The sequence below is a fragment of the Bactrocera tryoni genome, unplaced genomic scaffold (genome assembly GCF_016617805.1).
Source record: "Bactrocera tryoni isolate S06 unplaced genomic scaffold, CSIRO_BtryS06_freeze2 scaffold_79, whole genome shotgun sequence".
Classification (NCBI taxonomy): domain Eukaryota; kingdom Metazoa; phylum Arthropoda; class Insecta; order Diptera; family Tephritidae; genus Bactrocera; species Bactrocera tryoni.
In genome coordinates this window covers 69,791-91,514 of record NW_024396448.1, presented here as the reverse complement: position 1 = coordinate 91,514, position 21,724 = coordinate 69,791, and the positions used below count along the sequence as shown (strand labels likewise).

General features: G+C 34.3%; 1 protein-coding gene across 11 annotated transcripts in view; it reads right to left on the bottom strand.

Moving 5' to 3' along the window:
- LOC120781958 (calcium/calmodulin-dependent protein kinase type II alpha chain) overlaps positions 1–21,724 on the bottom strand; it is a 171,611-nt gene that overhangs the window by 115,829 nt on the left and 34,058 nt on the right. For all 11 annotated transcript variants that reach the window (XR_005706197.1, XM_040114127.1, XM_040114128.1 and 8 more), the window contains exon 3: positions 21,257–21,351. Coding sequence is in view for 10 of the 11 variants with exons in the window: in XM_040114127.1 (XP_039970061.1) it covers positions 21,257–21,351 (95 nt within the window). In the remaining variant the exon portion in view is untranslated. The remainder of the gene's footprint in view (positions 1–21,256; positions 21,352–21,724) is intronic.

Genomic DNA, 21,724 nt, shown 5'->3' with positions numbered 1-21,724 from the left:
AGCTGGCACGACCTATCTTATGGGCGCGCAATGTAACTGCACAGTCAAAAACGCTACTCCCTTCTCTCTTTGACGTGGGATGACGTGAGAATTTACGACATTTGGATTTTTGCCGTGGAAACGTGTCAGCTGATTGCTTTCTCACAACGCAGGGTTGCCAATATCGATACACTGTAGTAATTATCAACTTTTATAATTCAATCTGTTTGAAATTTTCATAAAATAACTCAAAATCAGAGTCGAATGCTATTATTTATAAATATATAAACTATTTTTGATAGTTTGTTTTCTGTTTTGGTATTTTATATTGTAAAAAATTGTAATTGAAAACAAAGATGTGCTCAAAACTATATACATATGCGTATTGGGCAATGGCAACATTGTTCAAATGTAAACAAACAAAGACGGCTGATTTCTGCGTTTTACCATGTTTTTGACTGTGCACACATTTTTCCGATAAGGAAGGAAAAGGAAGGAAGGGAGTAGCGTTTTTGACTGGCTAGCCTTTTACAGACAGGAATAGCAATAATTCTTATCCATAAAAGGAAAGGTAAAGAAAATGGTATTCGACAATGAATTTAGGGCTCAAAATATTGAAGATTTTCTAAATAGAGAAGGAATACAATAGCACATAACTAAACCGAATAGTCACACTGGAAATAATGACGTGGAAAGACTAAATAACACAATCACAGAGAAAATTCGGACTCTAAATCTTGAGTACTATTTACCAATTACACAACAAATTTTTAAAGCTATCACATACTACAATGATACTTATCACAGCACAATTAAATGCACTCCAATAGAAGCACAAAATAAAATAATGAATCATGCAATAATTTATGATAGACTTTGCAATATAAAACAATCAAAAATAAATCAAGCAAATATCGGGTGATTTTTTAAGAGCTTGATAACTTTTTTTTAAAAAAAAACGCATAAAATTTGCAAAATCTCATCGGTTCTTTATTTGAAACGTTAGATTGGTTCATGACATTTACTTTTTGAAGATAATTTCATTTAAATGTTGACCGCGGCTGCGTCTTAGGTGGTCCATTCGAAAGTCCAATTTGGGCAACTTTTTCGAGCATTTCGGCCGAATAGCCCGAATTTCTTTCGGAAATGTTGTCTTCAAAGCTGGAATAGTTGCTGGCTTATTTCGTAGACTTTAGACTTGACGTAGCCCCACAAAAAATAGTCTAAAGGCGTTAAATCGCATGATCTTGGTGGCCAACTTACGGGTCCATTTCTTGAGATGAATTGTTCTCCGAAGTTTTCCCTCAAAATGGCCATAGAATCGCGAGCTGTGTGGCATGTAGCGCCATCTTATTGAAACCACATGAGTCAACATTTAAATGAAATTATCTTCAAAAAGTAAATGTCATGAACCAATCTAACGTTTCAAATAAAGAACCGATGAGATTTTGCAAATTTTATGCGTTTTTTTTTTAAAAAAAGTTATCAAGCTCTTAAAAAATCACCCAATATGAATAAGTGTTCATAATTATATGAACATTAAAGTCTTATTACTTTAAAATTAAATTATATGTAGAACATTACATTTTTGACACAAATACATTAATACATAAAAATACACATGTAAGCAATAAATTAAATAAAAAGTAAAAAGCAATGGTAAGCAACAAAATTGTAATATGAGACTTGCTCATAAAAATGTGAAAATCATTGCACATAAAAGAAAACTCATAAATTAGAGTATACATAATACTAATATTAAAATACAAAATATACATACTCGAAATATTAATGCACACAAGCAACAGATAAGAAAGTATCAAGCGTGTGTACGTATGTGTATAAGTGCGTTAGATGCACTAATCTAAAACTATAAAATATCAATGCGTTGGTATCTGAAAAATGCAATTAAAATATAATACATATTTACACATGTGTATGCACACTAAGCATACACACATATACATATATACATAGTTAAGAAATTAGAATTAAGAAATGTATTGAGGGAAGAAATTTTAATAAAGAAAACCAGAGTCAAAAGTGAACTCTCACAGTACAGACTTAAGCAAAGACTGTCTTAATCTGCAATATTTGGTCCTTCGATCCTCTTTTTGAAAAAGAATAGAGCAAGTGCAAGTACTAGAAGTCTCTTAAAAGAAAAAGAGCATTACTTAGCCAAGTAAAAATAAATGTAAGCCGGAATAGCAAAGACTACCCGCATTTATAAAAATTACTTTCAGTAAAAGTTAAAAAAAAAAAATTTAAAAGCGTCCTTGTGGCTATAACAACGAGAACAGTGCAAAAAAAAATATATATATATATATATACAAAACCATCTATAAAGAAGCAAATATGAGGAATTTGCTAACACGACAGAAGGAGTTGGGAGATCTAGCTGCGTTGGAGGAGCAGAAAATCCTAAGCGGAAAAATAAGAAAGGCTTCATGTCTGGAATATATGGATCATATTCAGACTGTCATGAAAGAGTTTACTGCAAATCATAATAAAATAATGGCTAAGAAGAGTCAAGAAGCTGAGGAATACATTGCGAAGAACTACTTCGAGCATGTAATGCAACAATGGAGAATTCTATTCAGAATTTAAGAATTCTAAAGTACTGCCGAAGGTGTTTCAGCAGTGAGCAGCATGTGGCAAATAGAATCTACGCCACAAACTATTTAGGTCGCACCACCTGAAGCCGCGTCTGGCGTTGAAAGAAAATATCAACGTCGAGCAAAAATGCTCAAAAGCACGATGGATGAAATACGAAGAAATGCATTGGATTCTCTCGAGCAAATGAGAGAATTCAAAACCAAGCTTCAAATACAATTTGAAAATGTTGAAGAATCATATTTTGAAACTCAAAATATCAAATTAGTTGAAACAACTAAAGAATCTATTGAGGAACAAATAGATGTATTTCAAGTCAAGAATACAAAATCATCATCGAAAGGATAACGGAGAAATTAAATAATTATAATTCACCACAAAACAATGTATTCCAATATAAAACTGTAGGAAATTAAAATCCTGATGTTTTACAGTGAAATGAAACAATGGTCGTCATTCCACGATCTTTTTAAAAGTTTGGTGCATGATTCGAAGCACTTTACAGAAGTGGAAAAGATGTTCCGATTGAAGACATCATTAGGTGGAGAAGCTGGTAGATTAATTCAACATCTACCAGTAACAGCAACAAATTATGAAGCTGCTTGGCAAATTCTCAAGGAAAGGTATGAGAATAGAAGGCTACAATTTACAGCACAAGTAGACAGACTACTTGATCAACCGACAGCAAATGGAGAAAGTGCACAAAGCATGAAGCAGCTGTTAGATACCACCAAAGAATGCATTTATGCTTTAAAAGGGCTAAATCTAAATTTAAATGACGAACAAGCCATCACAGCTCGGATAGAAGTTCGAAAACTAGACAAAGAAAGTCTACGTTTATACGAGCAAAACGTAAAAAAAGTAGGGATATACAAAGCCTAAATGACGTCTTCAGTTTTCTGGAACAGCAATATCAAGCTCTAGAAGCAATACGCGACAGAAAACCAACTAAATGGAACAATCAAAAGCAGCCACAGCGAACACCTACATTTTATACAGCGGCACAAAATAATTGTGTATACTGCAAGGTTCCTGGGCATCAAATTGGTAAATGCAGAAAGTTTCAGACATTGACTACGATGAATCGAAGAAGATTCATAACAAACAACAAGTTATGCTACATTTGCCTTGATCACGTATATGAAGGAAAATGACATAATAAAAAGAAGTGCAATAAGTGTGAAAGAAATCATCATAATTTATTGCACTTCAATGAATTCCAAAAAGGAAAAGGAGGAAGTGAAGAAAAAGTCACAAAAACATCTTCCACAATGATGACGAAACATTCGGAAATGGCGATACTCCTAGCAACAGCACAGATAAGGGTGAAGGCAGCAAATGGAGAGTATGTGACATTGCGAGCTCTAATCGATCAAGGATCCCAAAAAACTACTATTTCCGAAGAAGCATCTCAAATACTTCATTTACAAAGAAGAAGAGAAGTAACTGAACTACAAGGTTTAGGAAATACCACAGTGGGAGTGTCCAAATTTAAAATCAACATTAAAATCAAGCCGAGATTCCTAAGCAACGAGGCGTACAATGTCGAAGCACTAATTTTGCCGAAATTAGCGAGTGCTCAACCAGACAAAACGTTTAAATGGGATATAGAACAATTGAAAAACTACACTTTATCTGATCCCAATTTCAATAAATCAGATCGAATCGATATTGTCATTGGAAGTGACATATATGCCGACATACTTAGAAGAAGGTATATTTAAAAGGATCGATTACTAGGTCAAGCTACGAAATTGGGCTGGATATTGTCGGGAGTTTTACAACAACCGAGAAAAAACAATACAATTTTAGCAGCGGTTACTACAACATTGGAGAAGTTTTGGGAAATAGAAGACACTACAACTCCAGCAGATACAGCAGATGATGATGAATGCCTAAGAATTTTTGAAAAAATAACAGTAAGAAATGGAAATAATCGATTTGTCGTCAATCTACCTTTTAAACAAAAAAAAGAATTAGGCGATTCTCGCAAACAAGCTATGGCGAGGTTTCTTAATCTTGAGAAAAGGTTCGCTACAAATAATGAAAGAATATTCAGAAATGGGCCACATGGAAAAAGCAAGTGAAAATAAATGCGGAAAATACTATTTGCCACATCAAGCAGTGATTCGAGAAAACAGAAGAACGACTAAACTATGAGTAGTTTTCGATGCGTCTGCAAAAACTACAAATGGAAGTAGTATAATGACATCCTCTTCATAGGACCGAGACTTCAAAAAGATACTATTTTGACATTATAATCAAATGGAGACTTTGGCAATATGTATTAACAAGTGATATTGAAAAGATGTTTCGACAAATTAAAATAACAGATAGTGATCAAGATTACCAACGTATATTGTGGGGAGCAACAAAAGGAGAGCCGATAGAAGAATGCAAACTACAAACAGTTACATATGGGACAGCATCAGCTCCTTTCTTGGCAACGAGAACTTTACAAGAAATTACCAAACTATGCGAACTATTTGCTTTCAAACATCATTAAAAACGACTTCTACATGGACGATTTAATGACAGGAGCAGATTCAATAGATGAATGTAAGGCCATTCAGTATGAAATATCGAAACAACTACAAAAATATGGATTTCACTTAAGGAAGTGGATGTCAAACAACAGTGAAATCATAGCAACAATTCCGGTAAATAACGCGAATGAAGTAATAAAAATAGCAGAAGACGAAACAATAAAGACATTGGGTATTCAATGGGATCCTACCAAAGACATGTTTGGATTTAATACGAATCTTTCAACGCAAAAGCTGGTTACAAAAAGACAAGCTTTGTCTGATTAAAGTTATTTATACAGAAACTTTGGTTGATGAAACTCAACTGGGACGAGTTACTTGACGAGAATTTAACAAAAGAATGGCAAGAGTTTATGCAGCATATACCAGAGATAAAACGAATAAAAATTCCTAAATGGTTTGAAACTAAAAACAACTTTAAATTTGAACTACATGGATTCGCAGATGCTTCAGAGAAAGCTTATGCAGCAGTTGTATATACTAAAGTTGGATCAGTTATAACAATTGTTGCTGGTAAAACTAAAGTGAATCCAATTAAAAATAAGAAAACGTTACCAAAACTGGAACTACGCGCGGCTCACCTACTTGCTAAATTGCTGCAAAGGATAAAAACAGTCATCAACAGAGAAATGAAAATATTTGCTTGGAGCGATTCAACTATAACGTTAGCATGGATAAATAATTGCCAAAGTAAAGACAGATTTATTAGAACACGAATAGAAGAAATCAAATTACTTGTTTCCAATGCGAAATGGTAACACGTTGGAACAAAGGACAATCCAGCTGATGTAGCAACCAGAGGGGTACTGGCGAACAAACTAATAGAACACGATCTATGGTGGAAGGGACCAAAATGGTTGCGAGAAGAGGAACATCATTGGCCAATAAAGAAGATTATTCAAATCGATGCAACGTATGTGACAACCTCAGAGGAATTACATTTCTTGGATAAGGTAATACCTAAATATTCTAGTTTAAGCAAATTAATAAAGGTAGTAGCTTATATTTTGCGATTTGTAAAAAGAATAAGAGGGAAAAAATGCCCTGAATACTTAGTTAAATCTGAAATGAAGGAAGCTGAAGAAATATTAATAAGATATCAGCAAAAATTACAATTTAGAGAGGAAATTCAGAGTTTAGAAATAAAAAAAGAAATTAATCATAAAAGTAGCATTGCAAGCTTAAATCCAATTTTGGATAATAAGGGAATCCTTCGTGTAGGAGGTAGATTGGGTAATTCAAATCTTCAATTTAATCAAAAGCACCCAATAATATTAAATAAGTCACATTTGTCATCATTAATAATTGAAAATATTCATAAAATAACTTTACATGGAGGAAACAAGTTAATGGAATCAATGATTAGAAAGAATTACTGGATTGTTGGATTGAAGAATTCTATAAAAAAAGACAATTCGAACTTGTAGTAGATGCGTACGTTACCGCAAAGAAGTAGCAAAACAATTAATGGGAAATCTTCCAGAATTCCGAGTATCTATGTCAATTCCATTTACACACGTTGGTATAGACTATGCAGGACCGATTCATATGAAATGTTCAAAAGGACGAGGACAAAAAACATTTAAAGGATATATAGCTGTATTTGTTTGTATGGCAACAAAAGCTATTCATTTAGAAGCAGTAAGGGATTTAACAACCGAAGCGTTCCTAGCTGCTTTGAAAAGATTTTTTGCTAGAAGAGGTAAAAGTCAACATATATATTCGGACAATGGAACAAATTTTGTCGGAGCTTGTAGAAGATTAGACCGAGATTTTAAAATGGCAATCAAAAATAATTCGGCCGTAGCTCCCATATTAGAAGCAGATAAAATTCAATGGCATTTCGGGCCCCCGGCAGCTCCTCACTTTGGAGGAATTTGGGAGGCAGGAGTGAAGTCGGTGAAATATCATTTAAAAAGAGTGATAGGCGAAACTAAATTGACATTTGAAGAAATGATTACTTTGCTATCACAGATTGAAGCAATACTGAATTCACGACTTTTATGTGCGATAGATAGTGAAAGCGATATAGACGTTTTAACGCCTGGCCATTTTTTAATAGGATGTCCAATAATAGATTGTCCTGAAGCAATTAATGATAACCAAATAGGTTCATTAGATAGATGGAAATTAATACAAAAACTTAAAAAAGACTTTTGGAAACGATGGGAAAGCGAATATATTGTAATGTTGCAACAACGCATGAAATGGAAAACCAAACAAGCTAATCTCGTACAAGGACAAATAGTTATTATTAAAGATGAAGAAACTCATCCAGCCAAATGGCCATTAGGAAAAATTATTGAAACTCATCCGGGAAAGGATGGAAATATAAGAGTTGTAACTCTAAAATTACAAAATGGCATACTTAAACGGCCTGTTCACAAATTATGCCCACTGGAGGTAAATAAACAGCAGTAGAGCAGAGGAAGCAAATCATGTGACAAGTTTGCTGACTTCGAGAATAACAAAAAATACTGCAACCTCAGAACGACCGAGTAAACCTCAAGCAAAATTGATGATGTGGTTCTTAACGATACTCATGCCAAAGCAACACAAACCAAGCCATTATACATTAATGATACATCTAAATCAGGAGCTTTCAGTGACTAAACTAAAAAATAATACAGCAATATATTTGGAACCGATTAGTAAAATGGACATAATAAATTCAAAATGGAATTTAATAGTCTATTACGAATTAGATACTTATTATGATCGGATGCATAAAATACAAGAATTTATTAACAGACTTGAAAATCAATGCAAAATATTGACCTATTACGAAGATGCCTGCATAATGATTACTGCAACTTTAAATGACAAATATAATAGTCTTAAAGCAAATAATGAATTGTGTATGAAAAAACAAAACAGAAAAAAGCGAGCACCATTCGAATTCGTTGGTTCAATTTACCATATATTATTCAGAATTATGGATGCTGATGACCGAGAAAATATGGAATCAAATATTAGAAATATTTTCGATAACCAAAAAGATATAGCAAAATTGTTTAAAAGGCAGTCATCGGTAGTTGATTCTACCATAAATTTATTAAAAAAGACAACAGATGAAGTTAACCGTAATTTTGAGAAAATGAATCAACAACTTAATAAATTTTATAACGAACTAATAAAAGATCAAAATGCTGAACGAATGACCTTGATGTTTCAAATATTAACCATTTCAATAGGAATAGTTATGGACGAATGTGAAGAAATCCAAACTTCAATAATTAATCTTCTAATTAATATAAATCATGGTCGCATAAATCCAAAACTATTAAAGCCTTCGCAACTTAATAAAGAAATTGAATTTATTAGAAACAAACTACCACACAAATTAATACTACCTAGAAGACAATCGGGTAACGAATTAAAAGAAATTTATAAATCGATGACTGCTAAAGGTTTAATTGTTGATTCACGGCTAGTCATAAACCTAGAAATTCCCTTAATATCGTATGAACCGTCAAACGTATATAAATTAAATCCACTTCCAATAAATTACAAAGGGAATATGATTATTCCAGAAATAAAGGCAGAATATTTAATATACAAGCTTGATTTGAATCGATATTCACTTATAAACCAAGTAGATCTAGATAAATGTTCTACTAACTCAGAGAATCATTACCAATGTCCTGGAAATTTAGCTTGGAAATCAGCGACGGATAATTCATGTGAAGTAGCAGCTTTAAAACAATTAGAAAATGAAGCATGTGATTTCAAACCTTCTACAAATGAAAACGTTTGGATAAAATTATCTTCTCAAAATCGGTGGCTTTACAAATTATTTAGCAAAGCAATGATATATCTAGAATGTGATAATAATCAACAAATGCATATAGAAATCCCTAGTCAAGGCATTATGACAATAAGAGAAGGATGCACAGTCCGGCATGAAGGAGTAACTGTAACAGCATCTCATCACATACAATCTGAAATTAAAAAAGGATTGCTATCCTCTTCTTGGGTTAAAGATATTGAAGATATTCCAGAACTACAAATAAAACCTTTTGATTCAACATTAATAAACAATACCAAAGATATCGTACATCTTAAACAACAAATAGAACTCCTCAAAACAGAAAATATAAAATTAAAAGGTATAAATTTTCATCACGTAAGTGGTCACGTTTCGCTAATATTAGTTTTGATAATAGCATTAATCATTACTATTCTATATATAAGATCCAAATGTGTAACAAGAACTGTGACTGTTCCATTTGAACTTCCAGTTAGACATAATTAAAAAATATGAATAATAAAACATAATATACAAGTAAAGTTAAGATACAACTTTGGCCCCTGGCAGAATGTTCATAAAGATATGAACATGAAAGTTTTGTAACCTTAAGATAGAATTATATATACAAAATTATATTTTTGACACAACTACATTAATACATAAAAATATACATGTAAACAATAAATTAAATAAAAAGTATATACAGTCCACTAAATGTCAAGTGCAATGGTAAGCAACAAAATTGTAATATGAGACTTGCTCATAAAAATGTGAAAATCATTGCACATAAAAGAAAACTCATAAATTAGAGTATACATAATACTAATATTAAAATACAAAATATACATACTGAAATATTAATGCACACAAGCAACAGATAAGAAAGTATCAAGCGTGTGTACGTATGTGTATATGCTGTTAGATGCACTAATCTAAAAAACTATAAAATATCAATGTGTTGGTATCTGGAAAATGCAATAAAAATATAATACATATTTTACACATGTGTATGCACACTAAGCATACACACATATACATATATACATAGTTAAGAAATTAGAATTAAGAAATGTATTGAGGGAAGAAATTTTAATAAAGAAAACCAGAGTCAAAAGTGAACTCTCACAGTACAGACTTAAGCAAAGACTGTCTTAATCTGTACAATTATCAATTTTGACGAAAAATGGGTGTCAAATAACTTTAATTTTGGGGATCCAGGCGGCCATAAATTTTTTTTGAGGATGAGTTAAGAAAAATTGGCATGTAGATTGAAATGGATACCCGGGTACCCGGTCATTGACCGGACGGTTAAAAGAAAACGAAGTCGATGATCTAATCGGATACCTGATAGAAAGATTCGGGAGTCTTCTGGATGATGAAAAAAGCGTCCAAATATTGAAATTCAAAGGTGAATTAAGCTACTGGCAATGTCACTGACAGCAACAACAAAAAATTGAAGGCAGCGAAATTCCAACTTCTGCACTGGAAACATTAAGAAAATGTGATGTCGACATACATATTCCCAACAATCCACACCTATCTCCGAGTATTCTGTACACTTCCCGTAACAAACGCGAGCTCTGAACGTTCTTTCTCTTATCTTCGCCGCATCAAAACATGGCTTAGGACGACCATGCTTCAAGAAAGACTAGTTAATTACCGTTGCTTCATACGCCTCATGACATCGAAATCACCGCCGTAGAAGTCATCGAAAGATTCGCAAAAGGATTTTTCTGTTTGAATTTTTAATAAATTGAGCCACTATATAATGCATGCATATGGTTGACTTTTCGATTATAACTACTTTGTTTACCTAAAAATTGGAATTGATAATTTTTGTTTCATAATTTGTACTGTATTTCTCTCGCAATAATAAGTTTGAAACCCAAATCGAAGGATAAGTACTGATCCGTTACTCTGTCTGATGCTGTCAGTTCAGTTCATGTACACGAAGCGAACTGTTTGTCTTCAAATCAGCGATATAGAACAACTTTGTATCATTAGCGATCATCTTATACCTGATTTGTTTATGAACGTTTGTATCAGCAGAAAATAATCAAAGTGATGCAATCTCATGCTTCAATGATTGAAATGATCGACAGAGTTTGGTTTGCATATCATCCCCTTAACACTGATTTACTAGTGCACTTTTTGTTCTATTCAAATACATATGTTTGTATATACATTTATGTATGTACATATGTACATATGTTATATGTATAATGGAAATTCCATTGAGTACATACATACAACAAATGTATGTACATATGTATGTACGTTCTCGTTTCCATTGTTTACGCTTCGAAAATTTGTAACATGCGCACATTTTCAAAGCTGATACATTTTTTGCCACACATAATTCAAATCAATCCAGCAGAAAACTGTTGTTGTTTGCTGTATTCATAGATTTCCCCATAGATTTACTCGTAGATTTACTTATAGTTTACCCAAAGTTTCACTTCAATTCAAACAATCGTCGCAACGCTATGAATTGACATGATACGATTGCGACCGAAGCCAGTCATACCGCTTACACGATCGTGATTGCCGAAGAACAGATTGTTCGTGTTGCATCAGGTCAGTTGACGCTGGCGGCTACTCGAATTGATTAACAATGTTGTCTATGCTGAACTGAATTGATTTGAATGTGTTTTTGGCACGACTGTTTGTTCTGATCTTATCATACTCGTTGCAGCTCTCTAATGTACACTAAGCATACACACATATACATATGTACCTAGTTAAGAGATAAGAATTAAGAAATGTATTAACGAAACAAATTTAAATAAAGAATTTCAGAGTCAAACGTGAACTCTCACAGTACGGATTAAAAAGAAGTGTTTTTCTGTACAATAGGGAAGAATATACAGAAACTAGACAAGAAGGATTTATAAAACACTATAAAAATGTAAAACATAAAGAGGAACCAAAGTTTAGGAAAAAACCATTACAAGGAATCCATACCACTAACATAATTGCCACCAAATTTGGCAATTAATCATCGAGCATCTATGTATAATAAAAAAATCATTAATTTAAATTTGCAAGTAATAATGCGGATATTATTATAAATCTCGTCATCGTTAGTAGGAGAAAAACCTAATTTAATCACTCAACAAATAACACAAACTAACAGATACATAAATATTTATAATAATAATCAAAGCATACCCATAGAATCTGATTTAATTTTACATAAAGTAGATATTGAGGAAACAAAAAATCTGCTCGCATCAATGAAAGATAACATAGATATTTCTAGCGAAAGTCAAAGAAATTGTATAATAGCCGTGTTTTATTTGATATTAATAGCTAAATCATGGACAAATAAAACGCACTTAGCTTATTTCATAAATTCGCTTAAAAATGAATTGTGTTGGCAATGCGGACAAGAACAATCAGCTGATATACAATTTAGTTTGAAATTTCAAATTTTTAAACGGAACATTAATATGCTATATAAATATATTTATTTTATTTATTTGAGGCCTATGATACAAAAAAACTGAAAACAAGTGTTCATATTTGTCTTAATTTTAACTCAATACTCATACAAAAAATCTGAAATTTTGGTTTATTACATTTTCATCTGTCAAAATGAAGTTTGTCGCTATTGCCAACTACTTTTTTTGGAAAAGGCCTACTGGCCTCTAGTTCAATCTACAAGCTATGATAGCTTATGACAAGCCAATATAATTATGTTGGCTAAGTCTTCCATACAAAATAAGCTAATAGCTTAATTTGCTGGTCAAATTAAACACGTCTAATAAATCAAGTAGATACACCCATAAATAAACTAAAACAATAACACCTACAAGTAAAAAAAGGGGACTTATAAAAATAGTAGGCAGCAATGCATGTAAATATCTTTTTGGTGCAATGAATAATGCTGACCAAAAAGATATCACCAACTACCTTATGTGACACAGTTGACCTACCTAACTCACATAATTCTATAACAGGATTAAATCAGCAAATAAAAATTAACAGTCACTTTAACTCAACAATACAGCTTATTAAAGAGACAATATACCAGAATAAAAAGAATGTTCTTTATCAGATGGGAGGATTGGATAAAACTATAAAAGATGTTTTGTTACAAAATACCTATTTAGAAAAAACTACTTATGTTAAAGGGGCATTCTACTCTAGAATTTTGAAAAATTATATTTTTTTTCATATATTTAAAGTTTAGACCCTTAAGAACATATCCTCCAAGGGATTTTTAAAAATTAAAATTATTTTAAGACCTACAGTTACTTTAGGGACGCAGTACCTAGCCCGGTTCGGCCATATCGAATTTTTTAAACGCGTTTTTCTCGAAACTACTTTTTTCCACACGGTACCGGCATTATCTCAAGTTCTATACAACCGATTTACTTGAAATTTTGTGTGAACCTTCTTTATATAATCCTTTATGGTTCCTACCAGCATCGTGCCAAAGTTTTTGTTTTTAATATTTTAAAAAAATTCAGGAATTTCCAAAAAAACGTAAAACATGATTTTTATTTTCAGGCAGTCGCCATTTTTCCAAAAAATTGTTTTTCGTGTTCCCTGAAATAGGGACTATAACAGCATCCTTACTGATTAAGAATTTCTTTTGATTTTTTTGTTTTTCAGATCACCAGGAGAGTCAGGATCAATGTCACCAGGATGCGCCATTTATTTTTACACCTGTCTCTTCCCCCTCTCTAATTATTTTAATTTTTTATTATTTTTTTCTTAAGATATCAATAAAAACACCATAAAAAATGGATAGTAAAAATATTAATTGCCTTTTTTTACGACACTTTAAAAATTACCTGAAATTCATGCTTCTACAGTAGAATATCTCTTTAAATTCAATTAAGAATCATATTGAGCATATTCAAACATATATAACTACAGCACAAAATGGCATAAGTGATGCTAATATCCTTACAAAAAATTAAACAGATTATTTATTATAAACATTAGAAAAATTAAATACTTAAGATCGACAATATTTGAAAAAGAATTCTCTTTGTATTTGTAATCAATATTTTAGGCATATATTTTTTTATATACAAGTAACAACTATTATATAATATCTAACCTTATTTAAATAAAGAAATAAATGCTGAAATTTTCAATGTGTTCAAATATAATGATAAGATATATGAGTACAAGGAGTATAAATAAACAAATGCATGTACCAAATCAAAAACTACAATAGATAAAACATGTGAATTAATTACAAATGTTAACTCAAAAATAATTAATATTAATGATAAAATTATAATTGTAAAAAATGCAAAATATTACCTAATTCAAAGAATTGTGGCTCGGAAACATTACAATTAAATTGGAAATTATGTAATAAAATACAACAACTGTTCAATAGAATAGAAATTTTCAAATAATTACAAAATGTTTATTGACAAAATTATATTACCACAATCCAACAATATTACTTTTAATGCCACACTAAATTTAGAAGAATTCAAAGTAACGTCTATACATAATCTAAAAGAAATTGAAATACGACAATAAAGTTGTAACATGCAGTGTAGCGACAGTGGTAATATTAGCAATAATATTCGTTTCAATAATATTAATGTGCAATCATTGTAAAAGAAATAAAGAAATAATTCAGGAGAATCCTTTGTCTAGGGGTGGAGGAGTTACTATACATATATAATTTCACAAACGTCTATATGTAATGTAACCTGCAACGTAGAAAAAATAATTTGCTCATTAAATCAAACCATTACTGTGTAAAACATTTATTTATTTGTTGATTAATTAAAATTGACACCCACATTAATATGTATAATGAAAATGCAAGTGTCATTACTTCATAAAAAATTAAACAACGATACTTGTAAAGTAAACAATTTGTATTTTAAAAATATACCATATGAAACGTTATTACTTTTCCTTTCATAGGCATAAATCAAAGTAATAACCAATTATTCAAGAATATTTGTATGTTTTGTTTAACTCCACTTAAGAAAGTACTTAAGGGGCTATACCAGTGTGGCGCATGAAAAATTAGGCGATTTTCGTGAATTTTTTTTAAAAGAAAGTACTACATTGAACGTTTCGACGTTCTATGGACGTAATAAAGTAGGTATATTTTTAGCTATATTAAAAATTTTTTTTTTTGTAAATATTGAAAAATAACGGAGTTATGTGCTGTCTGCGGAAGTGCCGAAAAAAAGTGCCTCAACTGCTGGTATGATTCCGGTCGAATGAGTAGATCAAACAAAAAAATTCAAAATGTTTATTAAACTTAAATATATTTTCTATACAAAGAACTTCGATCTTTGAAAAATACCAAAAATTAAGAAAATGGCGTAATTTTGAAAAAAAAATCGTTTTTTTAATGCCAAATTGAAAATTTTCAACCAATCAAAAAGATCGTATTCCATTGTATAGCAAATGTATTCAACTATACCCAGTTTATTTGACCGAAGTCGATCGGTCAATTTCTCGTTGAGTTATGATGTCAGCAATTTTGAAAAATGTCGTTTCGAGAAAAACGCGTTTAAAGTTTCACTTATATATGTTTGCACCTCTGAGCGCTCGCTGTTTAAAACGCTGCCATTCAAAAACTATTCAAGATACGACCTTGCCGATTTGACAGGAATTTTTTTTTGAAAGTGTCACACTGGTATAGCCTCTTAAGTCATATAATATAATACTTGTAAAAGTATTAAACGGCTACATATGCAATTTTTGTTTACTTATTTGTTCTCATTATCTACAGGGTCCGGCACTCGAAGTCCAACCAACTTCAGCCCGTTCGGGCAGCTTTCGCATTGGAATCAGCTGTTTGTAAATTTGCAGAATGACAGTTCGGAATATTGTTCACAAGTGTACAAAAGCGTTTTGCCAAAAGTGATCAGCGATGGAATTCAAACGCACTATCACACTATTTGCTTTATATTTAGCTGGAAAATCACAGCCAGCAATTGTTCGTGAGCTCAAACACCTTAATGTGAATAAAATTTTTGTTTATCGCACCATCACTCGTTACAATGATACTGGTATCATCGCAAAATGCCATGGAGGTGGTCATCAAAAGACTGCAACGTCACGTGAGATGGTTCGGAAAGAGAAGAAGCGACTTCAGCGAAATCTTCGACGAAGTGCTAATCAAATGGCTAAAGAACTGAAAATATCCGACCGCAGCATCCGACGCATATTGAAAAATGAGGCTCAAGGTCAAGCCTTACAAGTTCCAAAATCGGTCAGAATTCCGACCATTGTGTTTTCTGACGAGAAAAATTTTTCCAATTGAGCAATTCGTAAACTCTCAAAACGACAGAGTTTACTTGACCGACCGTTTATACGAGAATCTAAGTCTCTCGGTTGGCCACCAGGAGGCAGCACCCGCCACAAATAATGGCTTAGGCCGCTCTCACCGCAGAGTGGACCAAGAACGGCTGAAAAACATCGTTCCGAACTTCATTACGACCACACAATGGCTCTCGAATTCACCAGATGCGAATCCAATGGATTTTTCTCTCTGGGCCATTTTGGAAAGCAAGGCCTGAAGTAAAAAATACACCAATCTCGAGATGCCGAAGAAAGCCATTGTCCGTGAGTGGGCCAAAATACCGGGAAGTCACATTCGGGCAGCTTGCGATTCGTTTTTTGACCTTCTCAAGGCCATAGTTAAAGCAAAAGGTGGTCATATCGAGCAAAAGTGAATTGGTCCTGAATTTGTGATTATTTTTTGCACACATTTTGTACTTTAAAATAAATAAAAATAATTTTGCAAACCGAAGATATGGCTTTTTGAATTGGTTACACTTCGAGTACCGGACCCTAATAAAATAATTGTAAAATTAGTCTTAAGACCACAGTCGAAGAATAAAGAAGTATATTTAAAAAAGAATGCTAGTCTTTGTAAATGGCCTCTAGTGGCGCCATCTATATGTCGACTGGTGCGTTAAAATCTGCTATCTGTATCGATTGTCCAGTCAGAATTTCATGACATTTCATCAATTGGAAATGAAGTTATTGCGTTTTAAGTGTCAGTATGTTTGTGTTATCGGTGCGAAAGTGAGCTTCGAACAAAGAGCCAACATTAAATTTTGTTTCAAAATTGGTAAAACTTTTACCGAAACGTTTCAATTCATGAAACAAGTTTATGGCGGTGATTGCCTATCCCATTCCATCATTGAAATTCATGAAAATGGAACTGAACGTCTTCAAAACATCGATTTATCTCATTTTGACAGAACATTTGTGCTTACGAATTAACTGACGACCAAAAATTTCTCAGAATCCAACATTCGAAAGGCGATTATTTGACCAAAAATCACACTTTAACCATTAACCACTCCCCGTATTCACCTGATATGGCACCGTGCGACGCCTTCCTTTTCGGAAAAATGCATTTGCTTATGAAAGACGTAGTTTGCAGACGTAAAGGCCATTCAAAAGGCTTGCGGCCATACTGGCCAACGAGCTAAAACACTCGTTCGACATGCTTTTGGACCGTGCAAAAATCTATATTGAAGCAGAAGGAGACTATTTTGAATAAAATAAATCGATTTTGCCAAAAAAAAAAACATTTTTTCTGCGCTTTTGTAAGTCCTGTTTACTTTGGAAAGCATCTTGTATATACTAGTGGATCCGGCCACGCGGTGCCGGTATAATAAACTATTAAATACAGTGAAAATTTTATTTACGAATAAAGGCGAACATGTTTTTGTCGGTATAAGAATCTAAGGGATTGTACTTACGATTTAATTTTGAATATGTTCATACAAATAAATTTCAGTGGAAAAAATAATGAATTGAAGGCTACTTTCTCAAAGTCTGGTTACCAGTCTTTCTGTCCAGTTAATAGTCCACTCACTTAATATATTGTACTTTATAAACATCAACAAATTGTGGGACCGGCCAATGTGCGTAGTTAATGGAGATGTCCGCTTACATAATAAAGCATAAATTTAATAGAGCTTTCAATGTATTTTTTATTTATGAATTATTTGTACTATCATATCTTCTAAGTTGGTTCGAACGGGACACAGTGTGCTAAATTTTGCTAAAATTGGATCAGAAGTTTAGGAGTACATCACGGACAAACAACGTGACATGTAATTTTTATATATAAAGATAAATATATATGTGGCCTGGTCTACGAAAAGGGAGCTAACGTGCGAAAACTAGTTTTCTGGGAAAAGCTGTTAAAAATAATCGTCAGTTATCTCATTAATTGTTATCTCATTAATTGTTCTCCTTTTTTTTTGAACACCTAAGCCCCCTTTCCGTAGACCAGGTCACATATATACATAATTTGCGCGCACCGACTGGATTTGGTAGAAGGCTTTCCTAGAGTCATGGATCTCTGAGTATGATCTCGAGACTGAGATGCGATCTTCCGATTGGCGCACGTCGGCGCAGCCGATTGGAAGTTGCACCACGACAACGCCCCGGCTCACACCGCCTTGCTTGCGAACAGCTAACCAAGGCCGGCATCCCAACGCTTTCGCAGCATCCCTTACAGCCCAGATGTAGCCCGGACATTTTTCTCTCTTTGCCTGAAAAGGCCGATGAAAGGCAAGCATTTTGAGACGACATAGGGGATCCAAGCAGTACACCTCAATACACCTGCTTTCAATGCTTGAAAATCGCGCTAACAGCACTGCATCAACGCAGACGGAGCCTATTTTGAAAGGTTTTAAGGAATTTTAACGATTGGTTCAATAAATTTTTTTAAATCGACTCAGTCCTACCACTTTCTGGACAAACCCTGTAGAGTTTCAAAAAAGGGTCAAATCGGATCAAAATTCCCTCTAACGAAAATTTCCTCGGTGACATATAAAAATCGTGCAATTATTGATATTTGGAGGATTCGCCTGGAAGATGGAGTCATGCGTAGAAGTTCACGCAAGTGAGGAAAGTTCTCCGATCGCCATTCACTTGGGAGTGGCCAGAAATGATCCTTTTACATATGATTCAAGCGGTTCACGACTTCCGGTCTTTGACCAAGTATCCTCTTGGTAGCCTAAAAACATCCGTTTGAAGACGAGCTAAAGTGAGAAGGCGAAACATTCCCTCCGCAGAGTTGTGCGCTGGGTTTGGGACCCGCCACGTACGCACCCAATGAAAAGGAACAACAAGCATCGGATGAGAGACCCCCTTTTGATGATGACCATGGCAAAAGAATTAAGGACTACGATTTGAAAAAATGCACCTAAAAGTCCTCGTTAGAGTGAAGACACATCACCGCCGTCCAAGAAATGCGATGGACGAGACAAGGACTGAGGCGAGTAGGTCTTTTTTGCATTTACTACAGTGGCCATATAGAGGAGCGCAAATTTGGTGTGGGAGAGAGACTCCGTCGCAGAGTACTGTCATTCACTCCGGTGGATGAACATCTAGCCACAATACGCATCAAAGCGACACAATAGGCATCAAAGCGAAGTTCTTCAACATATCGCTGATCTGCGCGCACGCCCCGACGGAAGAGAAGGACGATGTGACCAAAGATGCCTTCTATGAGCGCTTGGAGCGCACCTATGAAAGCTGCCCCAGCCACGATATCAAAATCGTGCTTGGCGACTTTCGCCGGGGCCCGAAATATGTTTATCTGTGGTACTAGATTCCAGCACAAAAAGATACCTCAAGCTACCTGGCTGTCTCTGGATCGAAAAGCCACCAAGCAGAGCGATCATGTTGTGATAGACGGAAGACACGTCTCCAGTGTTTCAGATGTGCGTGTCCTCCGAGGTCCTAACATCGACTCGGACCACTATCTTGATGCAGCCAAGATTCACACCCGCCTCTGTGCAGCTAAAAACGCATACTAACAAACAGAAGGAAGGTTTGACGTCGAGAAGCTGCAATCACAACAAACTTGCACTCCTGCTCTTTGAGAGCACTCGTCAACAACTTGGTATAAGGGAATTCTGGGACGCTATGTGAAGCTCCTTACGTACAGCTGCAAACCGAAACCATTGGTTTTCGGAAAATGCAAAAGAACAGCTGGTACGATGAAGAGTGCCGTGTTGCAGTGAATTGAAAACAGACTGCCCACCTCGCAACGTTACGATCGACCACACAACGTGCGGGATGGGATAGATGCCGAGAGTTGAAGAGGGAAGCGAGACGCATTTGCAGACAGAATAAGAAAGAGACCGAACGGCGTAAGTAGGTAGAGCCTGACAAGCTGGCTGACAGGGGTAATGTTCGAAAATTCTATGCGGCGGCTAACAGTAGGTTTCAAGACCGGAGCATACTCTTGTGTAACCCAAGGAGGTGACGTAGTAACCGATACCCAAAGCATACTAAAATTGTGGAGGGAAAACTTCTCCAGCCTGCTAAAGGGCAGTGAATGCATAACGCCAGGAGAAGGCGAACAAGCCTTCTGCCTTACTCTACGGCGCTCAAAAACACAGCGGACAGTCATAACTTCGAAGTCGTAGATAACTTCGTCTATCTTGGTACCAGTATTAACACCAACAACAACGTCAGCCTCGAAATCCATCGCAGAATAACTCTTGCGGACAGGTGCTACGTCGGACTAAATAGGCAATTAAGAGGTAAAGTCCTCTTTCGAAGAACAAAAATAGAACTCTATAAGTCACTCATTATTCCCGTCCTGCTATATGGTGCAGAGGCATGGACGATGACAACATCTGATGAGTCAACGTTGCGAGTTTTCGAGAGAAAAGTTCTGCGAAAGATTTGTGGTCCTTTGCGCGTTGGCCACTGCGAATATCGCATTCGATGAAACGATGAGCTGTATAAGATATATGACGACATTGACATAGTTCAGCGAATTAAAAGACAGCGGGTACGCTGGCTAGGTCATGTTGTCCGAATGGACGAAAACACTCCAGCTCTGAAAGTATTCGACGCAGTACCTGCCAGGGGAATCAGAGGTAGAGGAAGACCTCCACTCAGTTTGTTGGGACCAGGTGCAGAAGGACCTGACTTCGCTTGGAATCTCTATTTGACGCCGAATTGCGAAAAGAAGAAACGACTGGTGCGCTGTTGTTAATTCGGCTATAACCGCGTAAGCGATTTCTACGTCAAGTTTCTTTTTTAATCCACTATTCGTTCAAAACTGCCTACATATCGAAACGTTGTTATATGCATAATTTATGCAGTTATAAAATTATAAACTGCTTTATAAGTTGAGAAACTTTTTCAATGCCATTTAATCAAAACAAAACCATATGTGATTGCTTGTCGAAGTTTATCATAGTATAATTGAAATTCGATTATTTCACACGACACTCATGAAACGAATTTTTTGTTCGCGAGGAAAAAAATTATGGGATGATTTATTCACTCCAAGTTTACGATAAGGCTGAATGTACCCGATATACAAGAGGGAATACAAAGAAATGTGAAATTTAAACGAGTATTTTAGTTCTCTTACCTCTTGCGGTGAGTTTCTTTGTGTTGATTATTTTCGCTGCGAACTCGAATTGTGTTGATTTTTGAACACAACGTTTGACGACAGAGAAGGCGCCCCTGTTAAAATACATAATTATTTTATTAAAAATATATTATTTTATTAAAAATAGATTATTTTATTAAAAATAAACAACAGATAACAAATGCATAACAATTATATATATTTATCTTATTTGAACCGATTTGGCTGACAATTTGTGCGAAGGTAGCTTAGTGTTCAAAATTCATAGCGAAATCATTTGAGTATTTTATATTTCATTATTTAAAAAAATAATAATAATAACAACACATGTGTACTGCAGGATTACAGTAATTGTTGACTACTAATGTCGATTATATTGACTGTTTCTACTGAACATGGCGGTTTTTTCTTGGACGCACCATATGGTAACGGTAAGATATTTTTAATATCACAACACAATACATAGTT